The sequence below is a fragment of the Schistosoma mansoni genome (genome assembly GCF_000237925.1).
Source record: "Schistosoma mansoni, WGS project CABG00000000 data, supercontig 0041, strain Puerto Rico, whole genome shotgun sequence".
In the NCBI taxonomy this organism is placed as follows: domain Eukaryota; kingdom Metazoa; phylum Platyhelminthes; class Trematoda; order Strigeidida; family Schistosomatidae; genus Schistosoma; species Schistosoma mansoni.
Window position 1 is genome coordinate 1143209 of NW_017386027.1, and position 22815 is coordinate 1166023.

At 36.5% G+C, this 22815-nt stretch overlaps 1 protein-coding gene across 1 annotated transcript in view; it reads left to right on the forward strand.

Annotated features, from left to right (window-relative positions):
- Window positions 1-306: 306 nt before the first annotated feature.
- Smp_169430 (cell polarity protein) overlaps window positions 307-22815 on the forward strand; it is a gene marked incomplete at its 5' end in the record, with an annotated part of 70310 nt that continues 47801 nt past the window's right edge. The window contains 5 exons of the mRNA XM_018790686.1: window positions 307-312; window positions 1083-1638; window positions 4371-4512; window positions 8593-8888; window positions 9177-9229. Coding sequence (XP_018646082.1) covers window positions 307-312; window positions 1083-1638; window positions 4371-4512; window positions 8593-8888; window positions 9177-9229 — 1053 coding nt within the window. The remainder of the gene's footprint in view (window positions 313-1082; window positions 1639-4370; window positions 4513-8592; window positions 8889-9176; window positions 9230-22815) is intronic.

Consider the following 22815-nt stretch of genomic DNA (forward strand, 5'->3'; position numbering starts at 1 on the left):
ACTATATCCTTATATACAATCTTTCTTTTATATATTACCACCAATAAATTAACTATTTCTATGAATCCGGTGTTCATCTTGTTGTGCTAATGATGTATGGCAACTTGGACCGATGCATATATGTGCCTGGTCCTACATTGTAGCTGACTGACTGACTGACTATTATATGACAGCAAAAGAACTTGTACTAAGTAAATGATTCACAGTATAAGTATTATAAGTGTTCAATGACATGGTGACAAATCAATATTTATTTTCAACCCCGTAGATATGTGTTTTTTCTTTAATTTTCATACCGATTGGTCAATGAAAGTACATAGGTATATATCATGTTTCATTAAAAGAGATATCATTCATAATAATATTTTGTAAAGAGAATACATCAGAAAGCAATATTAATCTATAGAATTCGATCAAGAACAAGAATTAGAAAAAAAAACATCTCAGTTCTGCAGTAGTAGGTACCGCGTCAATACGAAGCTGCATAATGCGAGTTCGAATTTCGCACGAAGTATTAATTTAATCAAAATTACAGTGACCAGTGGAGTTCAAACTACGTCTGTTGTGGAGATATCAACTCACTGAAGACAATTGGTGAACGGTTGCTCAACTTCGTGGATTGGTTGAAGTTAGATATTAACACCATGGATGCCGGCTCACTGGTCTATCGGTTAAGTGCTCTGGCTCGAGACTCGTAGTTCCTGGGTTCGAATCTAACGAGGCGAGGTCGTGGATGCGCACTGCTGAGGAGTTGCACAATAGGACGAAACGGTCGTCTAGTGCTTCCAGGTTTTCTATGGTGGTCTAGCTTCAATTGACTCACGCTTTCAACTATTCAAAATTATTGTCTGTTGGGTGGTTTTTAATGTTCCTTTTTTTTCTTTGCTTTCATATTTTGAACCAACAAGTTCGACAATCCTCAGTGGATTTCAAGTAGTACTTATATATATTGTTTTCATGATTAAAATAATATTGTGTTGTGGAAACTCTTTTTTTCGAAAGACATTATTTCTAAAACAATCGACATTACAGTAATCTATCTTCTCAGTTTATTTATTTGCTATGATGTTCCTATTCTTTAGGCGGAACATTCTGCTCTGTTACCATTTGCTTGTGATGTTGATTGTTCAACACCTTCACCTCCACCGTTATCTGCCAGATCAACACATAATAATAATAGTTATTTAGAGTTGTTCCCATCTCAACCAACTAATACTACTGCTACTCTACAACGAAATTTTTCCTATTCACCAACTGACAGTAAAAATTACACTATCAAACATACTAGTAATTCTACTCATTCAACAGTTACTCCAGTTAATGAAGAAGAAAACAATCGACAGCCATCGCAACATCAAAAACCACATCGTCAACGTCGAAAACAGCATCATCATCATGAGAATCTTAGTTCATTTCATCGACATAGTGCATTACGTCAATCACTCGGTGGTATTAATGTATTAACTCATCATGTAAATGCAATTAATCAAGATTCATCTGAACCAGACAATGAAATATCGCCTAAAAGTTGTGACAATAATGTTAAGGATATCAGGAAATGCACACCTAGACGAGGCGATGATAAATCCACTGATTATCAATCATCAGCATCATCATCGATTCATACTAATAGCAGTAGTAAATCTTTGGAGGATTCCAATCACCGTCATCATCGTCATAATGATGATGTTGATGATTATCGACTGAAAACATTCCGTCTATCTAACTTACCACCATGGGACCATTTAAATTATGCATTGAAACCTTTTACATCGAATCATCATGGTAGCGAAACAAAGTAAGCCAGTGGTGTTCTATTTTTTTTGTTATAAAACCAGGTTATTCATTTGTATGTTAGTCAGAATTAATTATGTGTTAATTTTGGTAAAAGGAGTTGTGAAGTTTGTCAGATTTGTAGGTTCGCACCACAAACTGACCTTAGCTCGGAAACAATTGAAAACCATGCAGCACTTGATAGTTATTACATCCTTTTATATGACTCATTAACAGTGTACCTTATTAACCTTACCACGGATCGAACGCAGGACCTTCAGTTGTCATGGGGAACATTTAACCTTCAGATCACGGAGTTGTCGTTTGAAGGTTTACATTTCCGGTTTTAGTTAATTCTCCATATTACGTATCTATCATCCATTGCCGTTTGTGATGTAAAACTATGTATTAATTATTGACTATTGAGTAGAAACATCAAATTTTTCAATTAGTTATAGATTAAATTGATATCTCTATATAATTCAGTTTGCATAGATGGGTAATACAGACTTTTGCCAGGCTCTGTGTTGGTGATAATTGGATGTGTCGCATTTGTATCATTATACTTCAATAGCTTACGATCCATAGTATTTAAACGAATGAATGGACTCATGTTTATGTTTGATTTTGTGATTACATTGCCTTCCATTTTTCCCTGCTCGTTTATGTGAGACACAAAGGATCGCTTTCGTTAGATTTCTATTGCAGATTATATTAGTTTGTTTGGTTTCCCTTCCATCTTCTTTTACTTTTTCGTCGTTGTGATTTGTGCCACGTACTTCCCACGTACCCACGTACTTTGATTTAGGCAACAGAGAAGAGTATTGTTAACTACCACACACAACAAAATTACATCTTGAAACCGGGTATACAAACCTGTGTTTAACAAGAGACATTAATTTTTGACTGTCCATAGTCTCCGATTATAATTGTTCATTTATTTTCGTACCAATTGCGGGCCGTTCCCGTTCTCTCCTTATCGATCTTCTACTGAAATACATTCAATGCCTGACCATCACCATATACTACTTATGTGGATATCAGTAGCCCACACCACATTACTACCGTTAATTAAAATTGTGTAGACCAATATATATGCCATCTAACTATTTAGTAAAACTCAAGTCATTGTCCCTTAGCTGACGATCCATAAAAGACAATGAACTTCACACATTTTACTTAGAGCAAGAACGAAGATTTGAGCAGAATAACATGGATTCATTTTATTTCATTGTATTCTCGTCAGCTTCTTACAACCATATTTATAAAATGGGTTGAAATAACGTATATTAATTAACTTAGTTGGAAGTTGTTATGAACTGACGTAAGTTTAAAATAAGAAGGATGTAAATGAATTTATGAGATCAAGCAGATTATTGCATATATATATATATATCTGATGTAAGAGTTTCCTACAGTATTAATAGTGGCAAAAGACCAGAGAGCTAGAAAGAAGTGATTATACAACGACGAAAGACTAATAGTAAGTAAGAATAGAAAGAAAAAGTTAGATATTATTTTAAGATGTAATGAAGAAGTGTTTGTGTTATCAAGACAGAAGGATTAACAACTGTCTTGTTCCGAACACATAAATCAGGTTTCTGACGCCTAATAGCGATGATTTCAATAAGCTTCAGCAGATTAGTGCTCAGCTGCCTGTTCATCAACTTGAAAATTTTCAAGATATCGACCTGATCTCCTGTATCCGAAAGATGTCTAGAAATCGGGTTATTTAATTATTTCTCCCACTTAATTAGAGGCTTTTCAGAATATGTGTATAAAATTTAAGATATACTCTCCTTCCTATATGACTAATGTGGCTTCTTTGACATGCCCATGTAAATTTATAGACACAGTTGACGGCGATATGAAAGAGATACTCGTCAAAATGTCAGTTATTGAACATGCTGTTTTATACAGGATTAATAGTTTGACTTTACTGTAGGTCCTTGTTCACACAATGGTAAACTTCATACTGATTGTCCATTCAACGTTATTTTCTTTAAAATTGAGATATCTTCGTGTAATCACTCAGGACCACCAAGTGAACAATGCTGAGATTAAACATAGAATGCTATCTAAATAATGTGAATCGATTGATGAAATGGTGATACCTTCATTAACTGAATTAATTAGGACATTTTATTAGAAGGGGTTTGGTGGAGATTTTAGTAATTTTATAGAGTTGAGATCATAAGTCGGGATCGTGGATGCGCACTGCTAAGGAGTCCCACAATAGGATAAAACGGCCGTCCAGTGCTTCCAAGTTTTTCATTGTGGGCTAACTTCAATTGACTCATGATCTCAACTCTATAAAATTTTATTAGAATTTGTCTATATATTAAATAAAAATGAATCACAAACCTATCCAATTAAATCCTATTTACTATTATCTGACATATGATTGGTCATTTAATATCAACCAATCAGAATTTAAAACATTGTAAATAAATGTTTACAATTCCTTGATTTGTTTATTTTGTATCATTCACGTGAATGATGATACATGTCAACAAGTACTTTTCTTTCTATGTATACAACAACGACAAACAAACAAATAAACAACCATTTTTATTTCTAACATATTAGATTTAAAGGATTTCGATTAGTTCCCAAAGTGATACAATCAGAATATTGTTTACCACGTGTACATATTCATAGTTATAATATACCATTTCAATTGGATGATATTATTGTTGGTGTGAATAATCATAAATTATCAATAATGTCTGAAGCAGAGTAAGTTAAAAATAAAAATTGTTTTATATTTTGGGATTGATATACTTTTACTACTTCTATATCACTATGGGATTTGAATTGAAAATTGCATCTTTGTGTTAATGTGGTATGGCAACTGGAACTGATGTACGTACGTACGTACGAAGTTCTACGTTGTGACTGACTGATTTGGAATTGATATTCATTTATTATATTAAATATTTTGTGTATATTAATTAGTATGTAAGATTATAATTTATGAATGAATTAATCAGATTTAGGATAATAGGTTTTAGATTTCGACGTGAAATCCATTCATTCATTTGGCTAAATAGTGTTTTATAATTTTAGCCCCCAAATGCCCTGGTACGGCCGAGAGTGGGGAGAGTGCGCTCTCCTTCCCCAAATGCTCTCACATGGCCACGCGAATATAGCCTCTGCCAGGGAAGTCCTGCTCACTACCTTCTAAGACCACGGGTGTTGTTTACGAAATTGAGAGGACGAAAAGCGAATGTCTGACGCTTTAACCGCGTTGGTGGACACGGAAACTTCACCTAAGCAAAACAATTCTCCATCACAGTAAATTTCTTCGGTTATAACAAAAATACAGCATCATTTGGGTAGTAGAATTAATAATTGATTGAATAACTGGTGAACATATTCACTGTTAAATATCAGAAGAGAAAAGTATATGTAGGAAAGAAACATGGACTGGATAGTGTTTACACTTGAATAGCTTTTCGTCTATCAGTTATATAAGATGCCTGACCAAAACACTGTTTAATGGAGCCAGAATGTTGTGCTTAAACAATAAAATAAATGAGGAATTGGCTATTCTGGTAAAGCGTCACCTAAAAAAAAGTTTATTACAAAGTACGAAAAAGAGTATTCCAAGAATGACTAACAACTAACTGATGGAAAAAACCTGTCTTTATCTGTCTTCTGGTCAAGAAAGATGAGATTTTTGAAAGAATAGATGAGTCAAGGTGACACTGAAAAGAAGCTTCCCAGCTGCTCACTTGGATCCACTATACAACGCCAAGTGTTCGTAATACTATATAAAGGTAGATCAATACGCTTCCGACGTCACTTCCATTTGTGTCTACGATTTGACGTATACCTGAGGTAACAAGTATATAGGAAGGAAAGAGAGGAAGGCCTCTACAAGGTTTTATGAAAACATTGCCCCCAAATGCCCTGGTACGGCCGTGAGTGGGGAGAGTCCGCTCTACCTCTCGAAATGCTCTCACATGGCCAGCGAATATATAGCCTCTGTCAGGGAAGTCCTACTCACTGCCTTCTCGTGGCATTACTGTTGTTCACGAAATTGAGAGGACCAAAAGCGAATGTCCGGCGCTTTAACCGGGTTGGTGGACACGGAAAGTCCACATAGGGGAGTTGGAAAACCCTGATTCCAAACCAATGGTGCACATGGGCTGGCTCCAGTATCCTGAGGAAACAAATGGCGTACGAATCAATCGTTGATCACCGGCTACCATGGGACTGCATCTTCTCACGATGTTCCACTGCCTTGTGGATCAGATCTTTCGGTCAAAGGCGCCGGGTGTGGCCCCCTAAGAAAACCACCTGCTTTTGTTCGGGCACCCGGGCAGTATCACAGCCCTCACACAAATCGAATGAGATTTTTATAGCGCATATGTATCTGGTGCTTCCTTGTACCAATATTTACGTGTTTAAATAAATGATAAATAGAATGAAAACATTCGTAGGAACGTACAGCTAAAAGGGTGTAAAGTCTCTACAAGTGCAATCACCAGACACCTACTTTTCGAATAGTTGATTTGAGGTAATTGTAAATAATGTAATCGCTATCAAACGTTTCCGACCGAACCTATGTATACAGAAGCAAAGCGTAGTTAGCTTTTTCCTGCTGTGGTGGCTGGATGTTGTTGTTAATTTCCAATATTTTTTCAATTCTGTCCCCAACCTTTTATCTTTGTTTTTATTTCGTCTCCTGATATTCATCTGTTACATAGTATTAGTGATGTTCATGTATTTGTTTATTTTACCATGTTGAGTGATTATCCAATCATTTATTAACTTCATAACTTCTTTTATGTCGATTATGACTACTGGTAACTATAACACCTGTTTTACTCTGTATTATACTTTCCAGCATACAAACAGCGATATATTAGTAGCAGAGATGGATGATGGTTAGGAATGGAATGCGGGACGCGTTTCGTCCTATTTGACACTCGTCAGTTGAATGACACGATGGCATTTCAACCGAACGGTACTGGGTTCGAGTCCTGGAGTGGACATCAACTTTGGGGTAGAGGTATATCCTGCCGATGAGTCTCAAATAGGACGGAACGCGCCTCCTGTATTCCACTGATAGCCACTATCCATCTCTGCTTATAATGTTTGTGACTCGAGACAATCTGTACAGGATGCACATATGCCAATAAAAGGCAGATCACTTGCAGTCCTAACGACAATACAAAGATTCACACAATCAATACCATTACATAATTTGCACCTGATGCAAACAATTTTGCAAATTTATGAAAACAGTCAATACATGAGATTCAGCTTAAAAAATCGTAATTAAGGGATTAATAGTCATGTATAGTCAACTTGATGATGTCACCAATAAAGTGTCTTTGTCAGGAATATTTAAGTTTTAATCCAAATAATATAAAAACATGCACATATACACAATGATCTGAATCTTGGATTAGTATGTAAAGTACTAAGTACTAAAGGTAAATTATTATTATTCTACTATTATCTATTTACTTACTATTAAAATTGTTAACCTCGGACTAAGTTACTGACAGGAATTTCAAAAGTTCATGTATTTGACCTTAACTTACATACTTTCTGTCTGAGATTTCTAACCTCCTTGTTTAAACTGAAATAGACTTTTAGTGTACAGTCAGTCAGTCAGCTACAATGTAGGACCAGGCACATATATGCATCGGTCCAAGTTGCCATACCTCATTAGCACAACAAGATGAACACCCAATTCATAGAAGTAGTTCATTTAATAGTGGTCACTGTAATTTTGATTAAATTAATACTTCGTGCGAAATTCGAACTCGCATTATGCAGCTTCGTATTGACGCGGTACCTACTACTGCAGAACTGAGATGTTTTTTTTTCTAATTCTTGTTCTTGATCGAATTCTATAGATTAATATTGCTTTCTGATGTATTCTCTTTACAAAATATTATTATGAATGATATCTCTTTTAATGAAACATGATATATACCTATGTACTTTCATTGACCAATCGGTATGAAAATTAAAGAAAAAGCACATATCTACGGGGTTGAAAATAAATATTGATTTGTCACCATGTCATTGAACACTTATAATACTTATACTGTGAATCATTTACTTAGTACAAGTTCTTTTGCTGTCATATAATAGTCAGTCAGTCAGTCAGCTACAATGTAGGACCAGGCACATATATGCATCGGTCCAAGTTGCCATACATCATTAGCACAACAAGATGAACACCGGATTCATAGAAATAGTTAATTTATTGGTGGTAATATATAAAAGAAAGATTGTATATAAGGATATAGTATAGGAGGGAGGAAAGTTATGAAGCGATTTTAATCTCAAGGTTTAAGGGAAGAAAAAGAGTGTATACACCTACGCCATTGTGATTGATTCTGAGCCATGTCACACAGAGTCTCCAACCATTGGTTACGATAGTCACGCGGACCCCAACCAAGTAGTCTGTATCTACCAACATGACTCAGACTAGAAGTTAGTGACTTCAAGGAATGATGCCATGTTTTGGTTTTGCCGCCCCTAACTCTCTTCCAACCATCCCCAATACTAGTCAGCATAGCGCGTCGTTGTAATCGGTGTTCAGGCATTCGTTACACGTGGCTCAACCATCTCAGTCTATGAAGATTCAAAACCTCAACAACTGATTTACCGTCATTCCCTAATACTCTGTGTCTAACCATATTATTACTTAGCCGGTGATCCCAGCAGATGCTGGTCATATTTCTAAGGCATTTGTGGTCAAATACTAGTAACTTACGAGTATCTTCTACTGTTTTGTTTCCCTGTAACTAACTAATAATTAATTATTTCTTTAATTTTATTGTTTTCTAGAGCATTACAATATGTATATAATGCATTTAAAGATGCCGAACATTATACTGTTGATGTAGACATCTTAAGATCATCTTTATCATCAAGAAAATCTTTTAATAATGAATCATCTTCTACAATGCTGAAACAATCATTAATAACTCGTCAAAAATCTGATTCTGGTTATTCAAATTCTGTTGAAGTGAATATTCCTTCAAATCCACATCGACCAAGAAGACGACGAGAAGGAGGATGTACAAATTATTCATCTTGTGAAATCACTCCAGAACGTTCACCTTACAAGAATGACAAAAAAGGTATTTCACTGGTGTTGTTTTTTTTAAGAAAGGGAATAATATTCACCATCTTATTTTCTTTAAGTTAAGCGCACTGTCCAAAACGAACCCTTAGGTTACATATTACACATTCCTCTTGATAGTCATTACCCTTAAAGAGCCAGTGTTAATAAAACAGAAGAACTGAGCGCAGATTAACCGATTTTCACTGTCTTTGATATACTTAGAGAGAAGATTTGATCCAATTAATAATTCAAGTCATTTATTGAACCGAAATTAATGTACACCCGGCTTTTAACCACGCTTTAGGTGTATGTGTATTGGAGCTAGCATTATTATCCCAGGCGCATAAACTAAAGCCGGTAAGGTGACATTCGAGATTAAAACTTGGCTAAGTATCAAGTGTTCTGATCACTGGGCATAACTTCAAAATTTCATGTAACAAAGATATTTGTATTTCTTTCCCCTTTTGACTTATTTCTTATGTTAAAACACTTATCGACGTTGTTACTGTTCTCATCACAATTAGTCTAGTACGCCTGTCATCATCGTTTACAGTTTTCACTAGCCACGTGATCCTTTCATTGAGTTACACATTGCTTTGACATTAGTTAAATTTTTTTTTCACTGATCTGCATATAAATATTACTGCATTTTAGGGTATAAAGCCTGATAGATGCCGGCTCAGTGGTCTATCGGTTAAGTGCTCTGACGCAAGACTGGTAGGTCATGGGTTCGGATCTCGCGAGGTGGGATCGTGGTTGAGGAGTCCCACAATAGGACGAAACGGCCGTCCAGTGCTTCCAGGTTTCCATGGTGGTCTAGCTTCAGTTGACTCATGATCTCATTTATGATGAAGATCTGTTTGAGAACAATACTTGTCCAATGCTTTTATATTATCAGTGGTTGACTCACTTAGATCAGTTCATGATTTCCATGAAAAAAACATATGATTTGAAATAGAAAGATACCTTCGCGTAATAAATGATGTAAAAGAAAGAGTGAATGCACTTGCACTATGGCGCCCGATTTTGAGTCATTTCACTCGAGTTCACCAATCACTAGTTACGATGAACGCTTGAACCAAATAATGTTCATCTATCAAAAGGACTGATTAATTTCTTTTACTGATAGTACATTTTGGTTTCTTTTAGGTCTACTCCTACACTAGCCGACACCCCCACCCATTTAGATGCGTATACACAATATATGTTCGATGAAATAGTATTAAACTCCAATATTTATTACATAATACATTTACTACACTGTAGCTAATTAGAAACTACTCTAAGTACAATCTCCAACCTTCAATCATGGTTACCTCGAAATTTTATGGTTAGCGTTTTTAGCGAGTTAGTTTTCTACGGGATGGGGTCGCTAACCCCATGCCCAACCCTCCTCCTTTATCCGGGCTTAGGACCGGCAGTAGCCCCCGGGGGAGCTACAGGCGGAATAACCTCGAAAACTCTAACCAAATAGTTTGCATTTTCCTAGACAAATCAGGCGATGGTTTTCCTTATTTTTAACTCATATTTCATTCATTTAATTTAAATAAAGATTTTATAGTCTAATCAATCAATTTATACAACCTTATCCCTATCAAATTTTGATAGTCGACTAGTTTAGCTGTATGTTAATTGTGTCTTTTCATCAATTATTTCAATATTCTTACAGCTTTATCTGTCAAATTGAAGAAGACTTTATTCACTAAGTGTTCATGGATTTCTTTGTTAAATTTAAACTTGTTCCCCATTTGTCCCTCTCTCTCCCTGTGTGTGTGTGTGAGTGTTTGCGTGCATTTCTTCAATCTATTCAGCACAAAAACTTTATTACTAACTAATCTTCATTATTATTAATTTTTTTCATGTTTCCTTTTGTGTAATTTGATGCACATTTAAATTAAATTCCCTTCCCCCTCCCTCCCCCTCTCCCTCCCTCTCCCTTTCCCCCTTTCTCTTTGTATTGACTGACAGCTACATTTGTATTATATTTCCAATTGTCTCTTACCTAAGTATGAAAATGTATCCATCAAAAAAAAACCCAACAAATTAATTCATTTCAATAGACAAAATGTTATAGTTAGACCTGTCACTATGTTGGTTAGTTGGTTGGTTGGTTGGATGGATGGATGGCACATTAATGTGTGTGTCTGATTGCTCATTTATATGAAACATGGATCATCATCAAACAGCTGTTTGATTATTTTTTTTAAAGACAAAAAATATATCCATCATCATTCACCATCACTATTCCTCTTCTTAAATCATTAAAACAAGTCACTTTCTCTATATGATTAATGATTTACATTGATTAGAATGGGGTTTGTAGAGAGAGATCTACACTTAGTTGAGTATTGTCTATGTTATCTGTTTGTCTGATTGTTTCATACAGATGAAAACAGTGTTCATTTAATAGTGGATAAAGATATTTTTCCTCTCTCTCTCTCTCTCTCTCTCTAAAAAAGAGCCATTTTGGGTTGTGTGTGCTTTAAGTGTTCGTTTTACTGTCAGCTATGTTGTCAAATATTTATAAAGAAGGTTCGGGGTTCAAGCTTAGAAGTAATAAAAAATGGTTTTAGTCTATTCATGATTTCTGTCTTTTAGTAATCTACTCTCGAAATCCTCTCAAATGGCCACGCGTATATAGCCTCTGACAGGGAAGTCCTACTCACTGTCTTCTCACAGTGGCCGGGGTGTTGTTTACAAAATTGAGAGGACGAAAAGCGAATGTCCGGCGCTTTAACCGGGTTGGTAGACATGGAAATTCCACCTACGGGAGTTGGAAAACCCTGATTCCAAACCAATGGTGACACATGGGCTGTAGGATCCTGAGGGAACAAATGGCGTATAAATCAATTGTTGGTCACCGGCTACCATGGGAGTGCATCTCCTTACGATGCTCCACTGTCTTGTGGATCAGATCTTTATGTGAAAGGCTCCAGGTGTGGCTCCCTAAAAAAAACACTTGCTTCGGTTTGGGCACCTGGGCAGTATCACAGCCCTCACACAAATCAAATGAGATTTGTGTGGCGCATATATATCTGGTGCTTTCTTGTACCAATATATATGTTTAAATAAATTAATAAAATTCTGCTTTTAACTGTCATCATGTAATTTCAACGAGATGACAAATATCATAAATATTTTGAATAATTTATTTATTTGAACGTATAAACATTAGTACAAGGAGGCACCAAACATTTATGTTCTACACAAATCATTCGAATACTGCCTGGACACCCAACCGAAGCAGGTGGTTTACTTAGAGGACCATTCTACGAGCCTTTGATCAAGGGGTCTAATTCACAAGGCAGTGAAACAACGTTAGGAAACTCAGTTTCATGGTAGCCGGTGACCAGCAGTAGGTTAGTATGCCTTTTGTTCCTTCAGGATCCTTCAATGCTGCACTGGCTTGAAGTCAGAGTTTTCCAACTACTCTAGGTGGATGCTCTGTACCTTTCAACCCGGTTTGAACGCTTGATATTCTTTTTTCATCCTCTCAATTTCGTAAACAACACCTTCGCGGCGAGAACGGCAGTGAGTAAGAATTCCATGACATTGGCTGTATATGCGTGGCCACGTGAGAGTATTTCGAGAGGGTGACCAGACGCTCTCTTCCCTCGACCGTACCAGGGAATTTGTTTAATTTATAGAACTGTTGCAATTATATTCATATAAAAAAATTAATTTGTGAGCATACATCGTGAATTTAACCTAGTTAGTAAACCAATGTAAACCAATAATCACTGGGCAGCTGTTCTACCGTTGTATGGGACTCCTCATCATTCAATGTATATCCACAACCTAGTTATAGATCGAAACAAAGACATTAAGGTCTCATGCCGAACGTTTAACTTTTGAACTGCCGAGTTATGACCCAATACTGTGTATTACTCTCACTTCAGCCAAATCACGATGCCAAGTGTGGTTTTAGTTGGGCACTCCCATACCACGAAAAAACAGATGTCTAGTGCTTCTTAGTCTTTAGTGGTTGTCTAACTAAGACTATTACGTGATCTAAACCTTCTCCACTGACTTCTTTGCCACATTGACTTAACTTAGTTCAATAGTTTTCGAACTGTATAATACAGCATTCACACACAAGTATACGCTTACTTTCATGTTGATTCATTACTTACTTTTTCTTCTTTATGTCTTATAAATGTAGAACAAAAAGATCGTACTCTATCAATCCGTAATGCCAATTTAACCAATTTAAGTCGTTTAAGCCTTATGGATTATCCTGATTCGCCTAATGTACACCTTAAATCACGTCAAATGTCGGCTGTTGACAGTGTTTTCCGTAATCATGGAGTCATTGACTATGATGATAGAATTAATACAGCAACATTTGCCTCATCATTGTGCAGTAATAATCTAGCAGACAGTGGATTTGTGACAATACGTCGACCAAAACAACCTTCACGTTTAACAATAATGAATAGGGATGGTGGTGATGTTGCAAGTGATCGATTTTCTTTAACAAGTGCTGAGTTTCACTCCTCTCGTGATTATAATAATAATAAAACTAGAAATTCACCGAGACATATATCACCAAAAGTCGACTCCACTGATGACCAACATCTTGGTAATAATCGTTCAAATTCTCGCACACTTACCCCTCACACTACAGGAGTTACATCACCATGTATTCCAAGGAGATCGTTAAATATGGTAGGTTGTTTTTTATTAATGTCGTTCATTTTTGTGTTATTGGTTATCTATCAATTTATTAAAATTCCTGTGCTTGTGTATTTCAATGATAACTCACTTGTGTAGTATATATTCGTTTTGAGATAGTGAAGATTTGTAGCTCAGGTGGATGATTTTAATGGAGTTTTGTTCTCCGAGCTAGATGGTTTGGTCGTGGAGCTTTCATCGCTCTTCTGAACGATATCATCAGCACAAACTTCGGGTAGAAAGATTTAAGGTCAACAAGAACCAATCAACATCGAGGTATACAGGACAAGCTATGAACCACATGTGGAGAAATCCAAGCACTTCACTTCTACCCGAAGTCTGTACAGATGATGTCGTTCAGAAGAACGATGAAAGCTCCACAACCAAACCATCTAGCTCGAAGAACAAAACCTTACAAACCATATTCGTTTATTCAATGTCGAACCACAAAATATAATGACTATTAGTAGTAGTGTGATGTATGCTACCTATGTTTTTACAGATATAAGTAGTATGTAACACCAGTCGAAAGTGAAATGTCTGTGAGCAGAAGATTGATAGGATTGAAATAAAGCAAAGAGAGAAGGAAACAGAAAGTAATCGAAATAACAGCAGGAATAAAGGAACAATGAAGCTTGTAAGGGATAATTCAAAGAAGATGTGCAAATGATGTATTTGATGTATAATTTTCACACTTTAATAAACCACTGTGTGATCGTGCACCAAATAATAAATTGGTCTTCCCCATCTAAGTGTTCGTTCACTTTAGTGGTGTCACTACTAACCGTTTTCTCAAACCTATGTCGGTAGAGCAGATTTATAGCCTGTGACTTATTGGTTGATAGTCGTATGCATTAACCATTCAGTCAGCACCCGTTTGCATTATATGCATACATATAAATTACGAATAAACGAACCGAAAGTTGTCAACGGTATAATTGCTAGTCATTATTAAATACACAATTATAGATGTCTTAGAAATATGACCAGCATCTGCTGGGATCACCGGGTAAGTAATATAGTGAGGTTAGACGCAAGGTATTAAGGAGTGATGGTAAATCAGTTGATGAGGTTGTGAATCTTCATCAGCTGAGATAGTTGAGCCACGTGTTACGTATGCCTGAACGCTGATTACCACGGCGTGCAATGCTGACTAGTGTTGGAGAGACGGTTGGAAGAGAGTTAGGGACGGTCAAACCAAAACATGACATCAGTGCTTGAAGTCACTAACCTCTAGTCTTAGCCATGTTGGTAGATGCAGACTACTTGGTTGGTGTTCATGCGACCATCGTAACCAGTAGTTGGAGGCTCTATGTGACATGGCTCGAAATCGATCAAAATGACGTAGGTGTATGCATTCTTTGTCTTCATCCAAACTGTGATATCAAAATTACTTTATACCTTTCTTTCTACGAACTAATTCTCTCTTTCTGTATTGTGTCCTTGTACACAATCTTGCTTTTATATATTATTACCATTGAAGTAACTACTTCTATCAATTCAGTGTTCATGTTGTCGTACTAATGTAGTGTGGCAAGTTGAACCGATGGATATATGTGCCTGGTCTTATGTTGCAGCTGACTGACTGACTACGCGTGTATGTGTGTGCGTGTACATGTATATTTAATGTGTGTATGTGTGTGGCATGAGGTACATATTCTCACTTACAGAATTAATGCACAGCAACTTTCCATTTAGTTTTTACATGAGTAAATGTACACCCGCATTGTATCTCTAAAATGATAATATCTTACTCATTATCAAAATCATGGTGATATAAAGATATTGTATATGTATTTACATAATATGCTTGTGTGTGTGTGAGTGGAAGGGGTTTACATCAGTCTCAAATAAATTGTACATTCAGTTTGTTTTTGAATACATCAATAATAGTTGACTCTTTATAGATAAGATTTCAATTAATACGAATTGGTTGAGGTTAGACATCAACACCGTTGAATGTCAGCTGGCTCAGTGGTCTATCGGTTAAGTGCTCTTTCGCATGACTGGTAGTTCCTGAGTTCGAGTTTCGCGAAGGCGGGATCGTGAATGCGCACTGCTGGAGAGTCCCACAATAGGACGAAACGGCTGTCTAGTGCTTCCAGGTTTTCCATGGTGGTCTATCTTCAATTGACTCATGATTTCAATTTATCACTTTACTTTCTCGAAATGGTGGAGGAAATTTGTAGCTCTGGTGGATCATTTTGTTAAAGTTTTGTTTTATGAGGTAGATCCAATCTATCAACTAATCAGAAAAATTGTGGACAATTATTGGATCATGAATCAAATCAATGGCAGGTTGAAAGTCAACCAATGAAGATCGTGGTCTACAAGACAAACTGAACGTCATATATGATGGAAATTTGAACACTTCACTTTTACCTGAAGTTTGTGTTAATGATATCGTTCTGAGGAGGAACGATGAATGCTCTAGGACCAAACTATTCAGAACAAAGAACAAAACTTCATTTTCTCATCTATATCTAAAGTTATTATTTCTTTTATGATTCATCATGAATGATGATTGACAACACTATAAATCATATCGATGAATCGGTTTAGATGAAGTTCATTACATTGATTGATTAATATTTGATTATTGAGAGAATTTATAGACAATAACAATTAGATATGTAGGTTAAATTTTACTAGGTCAATTGAATAGTTATTTTTGTTAGCGAATATATTTTCATATACCCATAATTATAACTGTTTATTCAATAGTACTCTGGTTAGTTTGATACTGAGAGTTGTACTTACACGTTAACATTGTTACATCTATGTTTCTATCTGGATAGTTAGAGTTCTTCACCCCTTGTCTCGCGTCTCTCGTTTCCCCCCCTCTCCCCCCTCTCTCTTTCTCCATATACTGATAAATATTAACCTATGATTAATAAATGTTATCTCGTTAATACTTCCGTACTGAATCTGTATTCTTTTACAATGTAATCACTACGAAGTGATCAAAAAATATATTTTTGATAAAAAAGTACATAAGAATTGATTAGTTCATTTTGTCTCTCACTCCCTTTCATAAATCTAACCAACAATCATTCCTTATCTTTTCATAAATATATTTAATTATAGATGTGTACTGCGTTAAAGTGTTTGAATGAAACTCTCTTTGATATTTAAGACAAAAATTTTTGGATCATCTCTAGGATTCTCAGTTTTAACTACTATCTGTCTGAAGGGGGTTTCTCGTAGAGATTTTAGTAATTTTATATAGTTGAGATCATGAGTCAATTGAAGCTAGACCACCATGGAAAACCTGGATTGGTTGAAGTTAGACATTAAAACCGTTGGATGCCGGCTGGCTCAGTGGTCTGTCGGGTAAGTGCTCTGGCGCGAGACTGGTAGGTCCTGGGTTAGAATCTCGCAAGCGCAGGATCGTGGATACGCACTGCTGAGGAGTCCCATAATAGGACGAGTTGGCCGTCTAGTGCTTCCAGGTTTTCGATGGTGGTCTATCTTCAATTGACTCATGATCTCAACTATATAAAGCACTATCTGTCTATTTTCAAATGACATAGTTTCTTTTTTGAATCTCTCCTATGACTGATTGAGGAAGGTCTAACATTTAATTATTTGTAAGATATATTCAATTGGTGTTGTTGACTTGTATCTTCCTATTGTTATTTAGAACTGCAGTTGATCAGTCTCTTGTTGGTATATGTGCTTCCTGTGCGGATTGCCTCGATATTACCCTTAAGTCATAAGCTTTACAAGCTTTACTGGGTTTGAGTCCCAGAGTGAAAGATATCACTACATAATCTCACATATCTGAGTGCAAATATATTCACTGTCAAGATTGCCATGGTACGGTCAAGAGTCGGAAGAGTTCGCTCTCTTTTTCTCTCTCGAAATAACTTCACGTGGTCACGCATATACAGCTACTGTCAGGGAAGTCTTACTCACTGCCTTCTTGACGCAAGGGTGTTGTTTACGAAATCGAGAGAACGAAAAGCGAATGTCCAGAGCTTAAATCCCGTGTTGATGGGTACAGAGGATCCATCTAGAGGAGTTGGAAAATCGTGATTCCAGACCAATGGTGCACATGGGCTTCACCATCCTGAGGGAAAAGTTGGAGTATGAATCCATTGTTAGTCACTGTCTACCATGGAACTGCATCTTCTCACGTTAGTCTTGTGGATTAGACCTTTAGGTTAAAGGCTCAGGGACTGACTCCTTAATAAAACCACCTGCTTGCGTTTGGCCACCCGGTCAGTATTCTAGTCCCTACCCATACCGAATGATTTGTGTTATTGTGAATCAATCAAGATTATTCAACTTGTTGGATGTTAGGTATTAGATAGTGATGGTAAATCTGTTGAAAAAGCTATGGATGTTTGTAAACTGAGACATATGCTACATTTAACGAATCACTGCTTACTCCAACGTTGTGCTTATAGTTAGTAATCGGGTAGTCTGGTAACCCAACTATTGTTGGGTAATCCAATATATAGCATCATCGCATGAAATCATGGACTGTTGTTAGACTGAATTAGTTTGGAGATCCAGTTATTCTGATTTATGTACAAAATTTACATTTTATAGTTGGAGAATTTAATGAAAATTACTTGAAATGAGGGGTTGTGTAATAGTTCAGATGTATGCTCATTATGTATTTTGAACTTTACTTATTCCATACCTTTTGTTTTCTTTGTATTTGATTCTACTCTTACGAAGTATAATCTAGTCCATGGTGCTTGTTAAATTCTATCGATGAAGTTAGAGTCTGAGGATTAGTTTAGGTTATTCAGCATCGTGTACATTATGCTTTGTTGTTCGCTGATCGAAGATGATCAGCTGATAGTTTTGAATGAATGAAACATTTCATTTCTACTAGAGGTCATTTACAGCCTAAATAGTAATGTTTTGAACCGTAAAGCTGAGTAACTTAGGTTATCAGTCCACAGGGAGTATCAAATGCTTCAAGATTGCAATTATCTCTTGTTGATGAACGTTAACATGGAAGAAACCTAAATTCAAATTCTCTTACCGATCTAACTTCAACCATCTAACAAGTGCTATTTTTCCCCGAAAACTTCAATCTTTAAATTATGTTGAACTTTTACAGCTAGATCACGTATCTATTGAATTTAGACATTAACACTGTTGGATGCTGGCTCAGTGGTCTAGGGGTTAAGCGTTCGTACACGAGACCGAAGGTCCCGGTTTCGAGTCCCGCGTACGGACTCCTGGATGCACACTGATGAAGAGTCCCACACTAGGTTGAAACGGCTGTCCAGTGCTTCCAGGTTTTCAATAGTGGTAGATCTTAGATCGATTCATGAATTCAGCTATTAATAATTGTTTATTGTATTTTCATAGTTAAAATCATGAGTCAATTGAAGATAGACAACCATGAAAACCTGGAAGCACTAGACGGCCATTTCGTCTTATTATGGGACTCCTCAGCAGTGCGCATCCACGACCCCGCACTCACGAAATTCGTACCCATGACCTACCAGTCTCGTGCCAGAGCACTTAACCGATAGACCACTGAGCTAGCCGGCATTCAGCGGTTTTAATGTCTAACTTCAACTAATCCACGATGTTTGAGCAACCGTTCGCCAATTGATTTAAATGACCGGTCAGTTCTGTGCAAAATAGATATTAGGCATGGGGCTTATGTTGTATCCAAAATAATAATCATAATGTGTATTTCCTCTGTCTACATATCTTATGGTTACATTTTCTTTTCTTTTAATATATATAATGCATTTCTATCAGATTTGTGCGTGTGTGCGTGCGTGCGTGTTTTTTTTGTCTAACACCATTACATCATAATCATATTGTACACCTTGTTTGTTCTTTCTAATAATTAAATGTGTACTTTTTTGCGTTTATTGAATTATTGATTATAATCTCTTTTCTTTTGTGTGTATGTATATGTGTATGTGTGTGTCTATGGGTGAATGAGTGTTTCACAATATTGATTATTATTGCTTTAATTATTATGATTAACTTTAATTTGTGTAAATTTAGAGTTGATTAGTGTGCAAAAGAATCGTGTCGGTATGTATGGGTCTAATATGATATTTAATGCTAGATTTATTTATTTATTTAAACAGATAAATACTGGTACAAAGGGGACCCAGATATATATGTGCCACACAAAACTCATTTGGTTTGTGTGAGGGATGTGATACTAACCAGATGCTCAAACTGAAGCAGGTAGTTTTCTTAGGAGACCACACCCGGAGCCTTCGACCTAAAGATCTGATCCACAAGACAGTGGAGCATCGTAAGGAGATGCAGTCCCATGGTAGCCGGTGGCCGACGATTGATTCATACGCTATTTGTTCCCTCAGGATACTGAAGCCTATGTGCACCATTGGTTTAGAATCAGGGTTTTCCAACTCCCCTGGATGGAGTTTCCGTGTCCACCAACCCGGTTAAAGCGTCTGATATTCGCTTTTCGTTCTCTCAATTTCGTAAACAACACGCCCGTCATTGTGAGAAGGCAGTGAGTAGAACTTTCCTGGCAGAGGCTATATACACGTGGCCATGTGGGAACATTTAGAGAGGGAGAGATGACTTTCTCCACTCTCGGCCATACCAGGGCATTTGGGGGCATAAACATTCTCTCAAGGGAGGTTGTTGTTCACCTCTTCCTAGTATTTGCTACTGTATCCTTTAATAATATCGTCAACCTGAGAGATTAGGTCTTTGATTTTGTTATCGTGTTTTTAGATAGAATAGAATTCAGGACGAGCGTTTCGTCTTATTTATTCATTGATTTGTCACTATGTTGTGTACATCCAAGTGTTGAAAAGTCTTAAGAATGGAATGAAATGAAGCTTTTGAGTTTCGTTAATTATTTATCTGAGGATTCCCCCACTAGGATGAAACGGCCGTCCAGTGCTTCCAGGTTTTGCATAGTGGTCTACCTTCAATGGACTCATGAATTCAACTATATAATATTTAGCAATAGTTTAATGATAACAATTAATCAAGTTTATATCAAGCGCTGTTCAAGACTGATAATGGAATATGTTTATCATCATACTGAATGTTACCACTTTAGTTTCTTTCTGTTTCAATGTATCTACGTCAAATATACTTTTCAAGTTTTCTCAATGTACATTATACATTAATATTACACCGTTTAGAAGAGCACCTCTATACGCACATGTGTACATATGTGTATGTGTGTGTGTGTGCGTGTATCTGTGTATTCATCATAAGGTGCCAAAAAATAACTTGAAACATTGTCAAAAACATTTTATCATGTTTATTTTAAAAGTATCAATTATATATGCATAATACAATTTTTGTAATACTATGGTTATAATCACATGTGATTGTGATGTGATTGTAGTGAAAACAATTCTCCAAGTCATTGTAACCTTGGTACACTCTTGTTATATTTACATATCTATCTATCTATCTATCTATCTGTTTATCTATCATTGAATGATATATGTATGTATACCTCCGTCAAAAGTACGGACAGGTTACTTTAGAAAAATCTCTAGAAAATAAAGTAATTGAATACTCACAAGGGGTTTTTTTGCGCATCCACGATCCCGCACTCGCAGGATGCGCACTGCTGAGGAGTCCCATAATAGGACGAAACTGCCGTTCAGTGCTTCCAGGTTTTCCGTGATGGTCTAGCTTCAATTGACTCATGATTTCAACTGCGAAAATATTGAAATATCCACAAAAAACCTCTTCCGATCTATAATCATATGCTCACTAGTGACTGACTGTAAGGAATGTTTCTTTGAGTTCTAGTGGGAAGCAGTGATCAGTGGAGTTCAACCGAATCTGTTGTAGAGATATCAACACACTGAAAGCAATTGGTGAACGGTCGCTCAACTTCGTAGATCAGTTGAAGTTAGACATTAATACCGTTGGATGCTGGCTCAGTGGTCAATCGATTAAGTGCTCCGGCGCGAGACTGGTAGGTCGTGGGTTCGAATCTCGCGAGTGCGGGATCGTGGATACGCACTGCTGAGGAGTCCCATAATAGGACGACTTGGCCGTCAGGCAGTGCTTCCAGGTTTTCATGGTTGTCTATCTTCAATTGACTCATGATTTCAACTATGAAAGTAATTGAATACTGTTGAAATGTTAGTTGTTGTTTGATGCTAGTTTATGAAGTTGTAGATAGATGTTATGTTAGACTATAATTTATGGATGACCTTTGAGTGACGCTAAAGTTGTGGTGTGGGTTACTGTTATCCACATAAGTAGTATATGGTGATGGTTGGGTATTGAATGTATTTCAGTAGAAGATCGATAAGGAGAGAACGGGAACGGCACGTAATTGATACGAAAAATGAATGAACAATTATAATCGGGAACTATGGATGGATATTTGCAGAAGACACAGTCAAATTGAGACAATTGATTGTTATTTTGCAAATTAACTGTTCACTATATGGTTCTTATATTTTAATGAGATATTCTGTAATGTTGTGTTAAAATAGGAAACGGGTACTAGATAAGGATGGCAAGTCGATTGATGAAGTAGTGAATCTTGATCAGTTGAGATGGCTGGGACATGTGTTATGTATGCCCAACCACCGACTGCCTCGACGTGCAATGTTTTATGGCGTAAGAGTAGGTTGGAAGAAAGCTAGGGGCGGCCAGACCAAAACGTGGCACAAATCCATGAAGTCACTGACAAGTGGACTGATCCATGTTGGTAGGTGTAGACTACCTGGTTGGGACCTGCGAGACGATAGCAACCGATGGTTAGAGACCTTGTCATTCAAGCTCAAAATCGTTTACAATGACGTAGGTGCATTCACTCTTTGCGTTCTCCGAAATTCTAATCTTCTGAATTCTTCATGTCCCTATCTTTTTTCTCTTTCCAAATTTATTTCACTGTATTATACTCCTTGAATAATATCTTCAAACCCTAATTTTTCGGATTACTGTTTATACTCTTACTACTTCTACCACTATGGGATTTGAATGGACAACTGCATTTCTGTGCTAATGTGGTATGGCAACTCGAACTGATGTACGTATGTAAGTACAAAGTTCTACGTTGTGACTGACTAACTGATTTATATCTGTCGATATCAGTGAATTTCTAATTATAATTGTTTTGAAATTGACGTTGACTTAATGTTTTTTCTATGATAAAAGTTTTTTCTTATAAAAAGAAAATAATAATTAATATTATTATCATCTCATTGTTACATGTGAATTGAAATGGATCGTAAGATCGTGTGTTTGTGTACGTGTAAATGTATGTATGTATGTATGTATATGTGTGTGTGTTTGTGAGTCCATGAATACTGTTCATG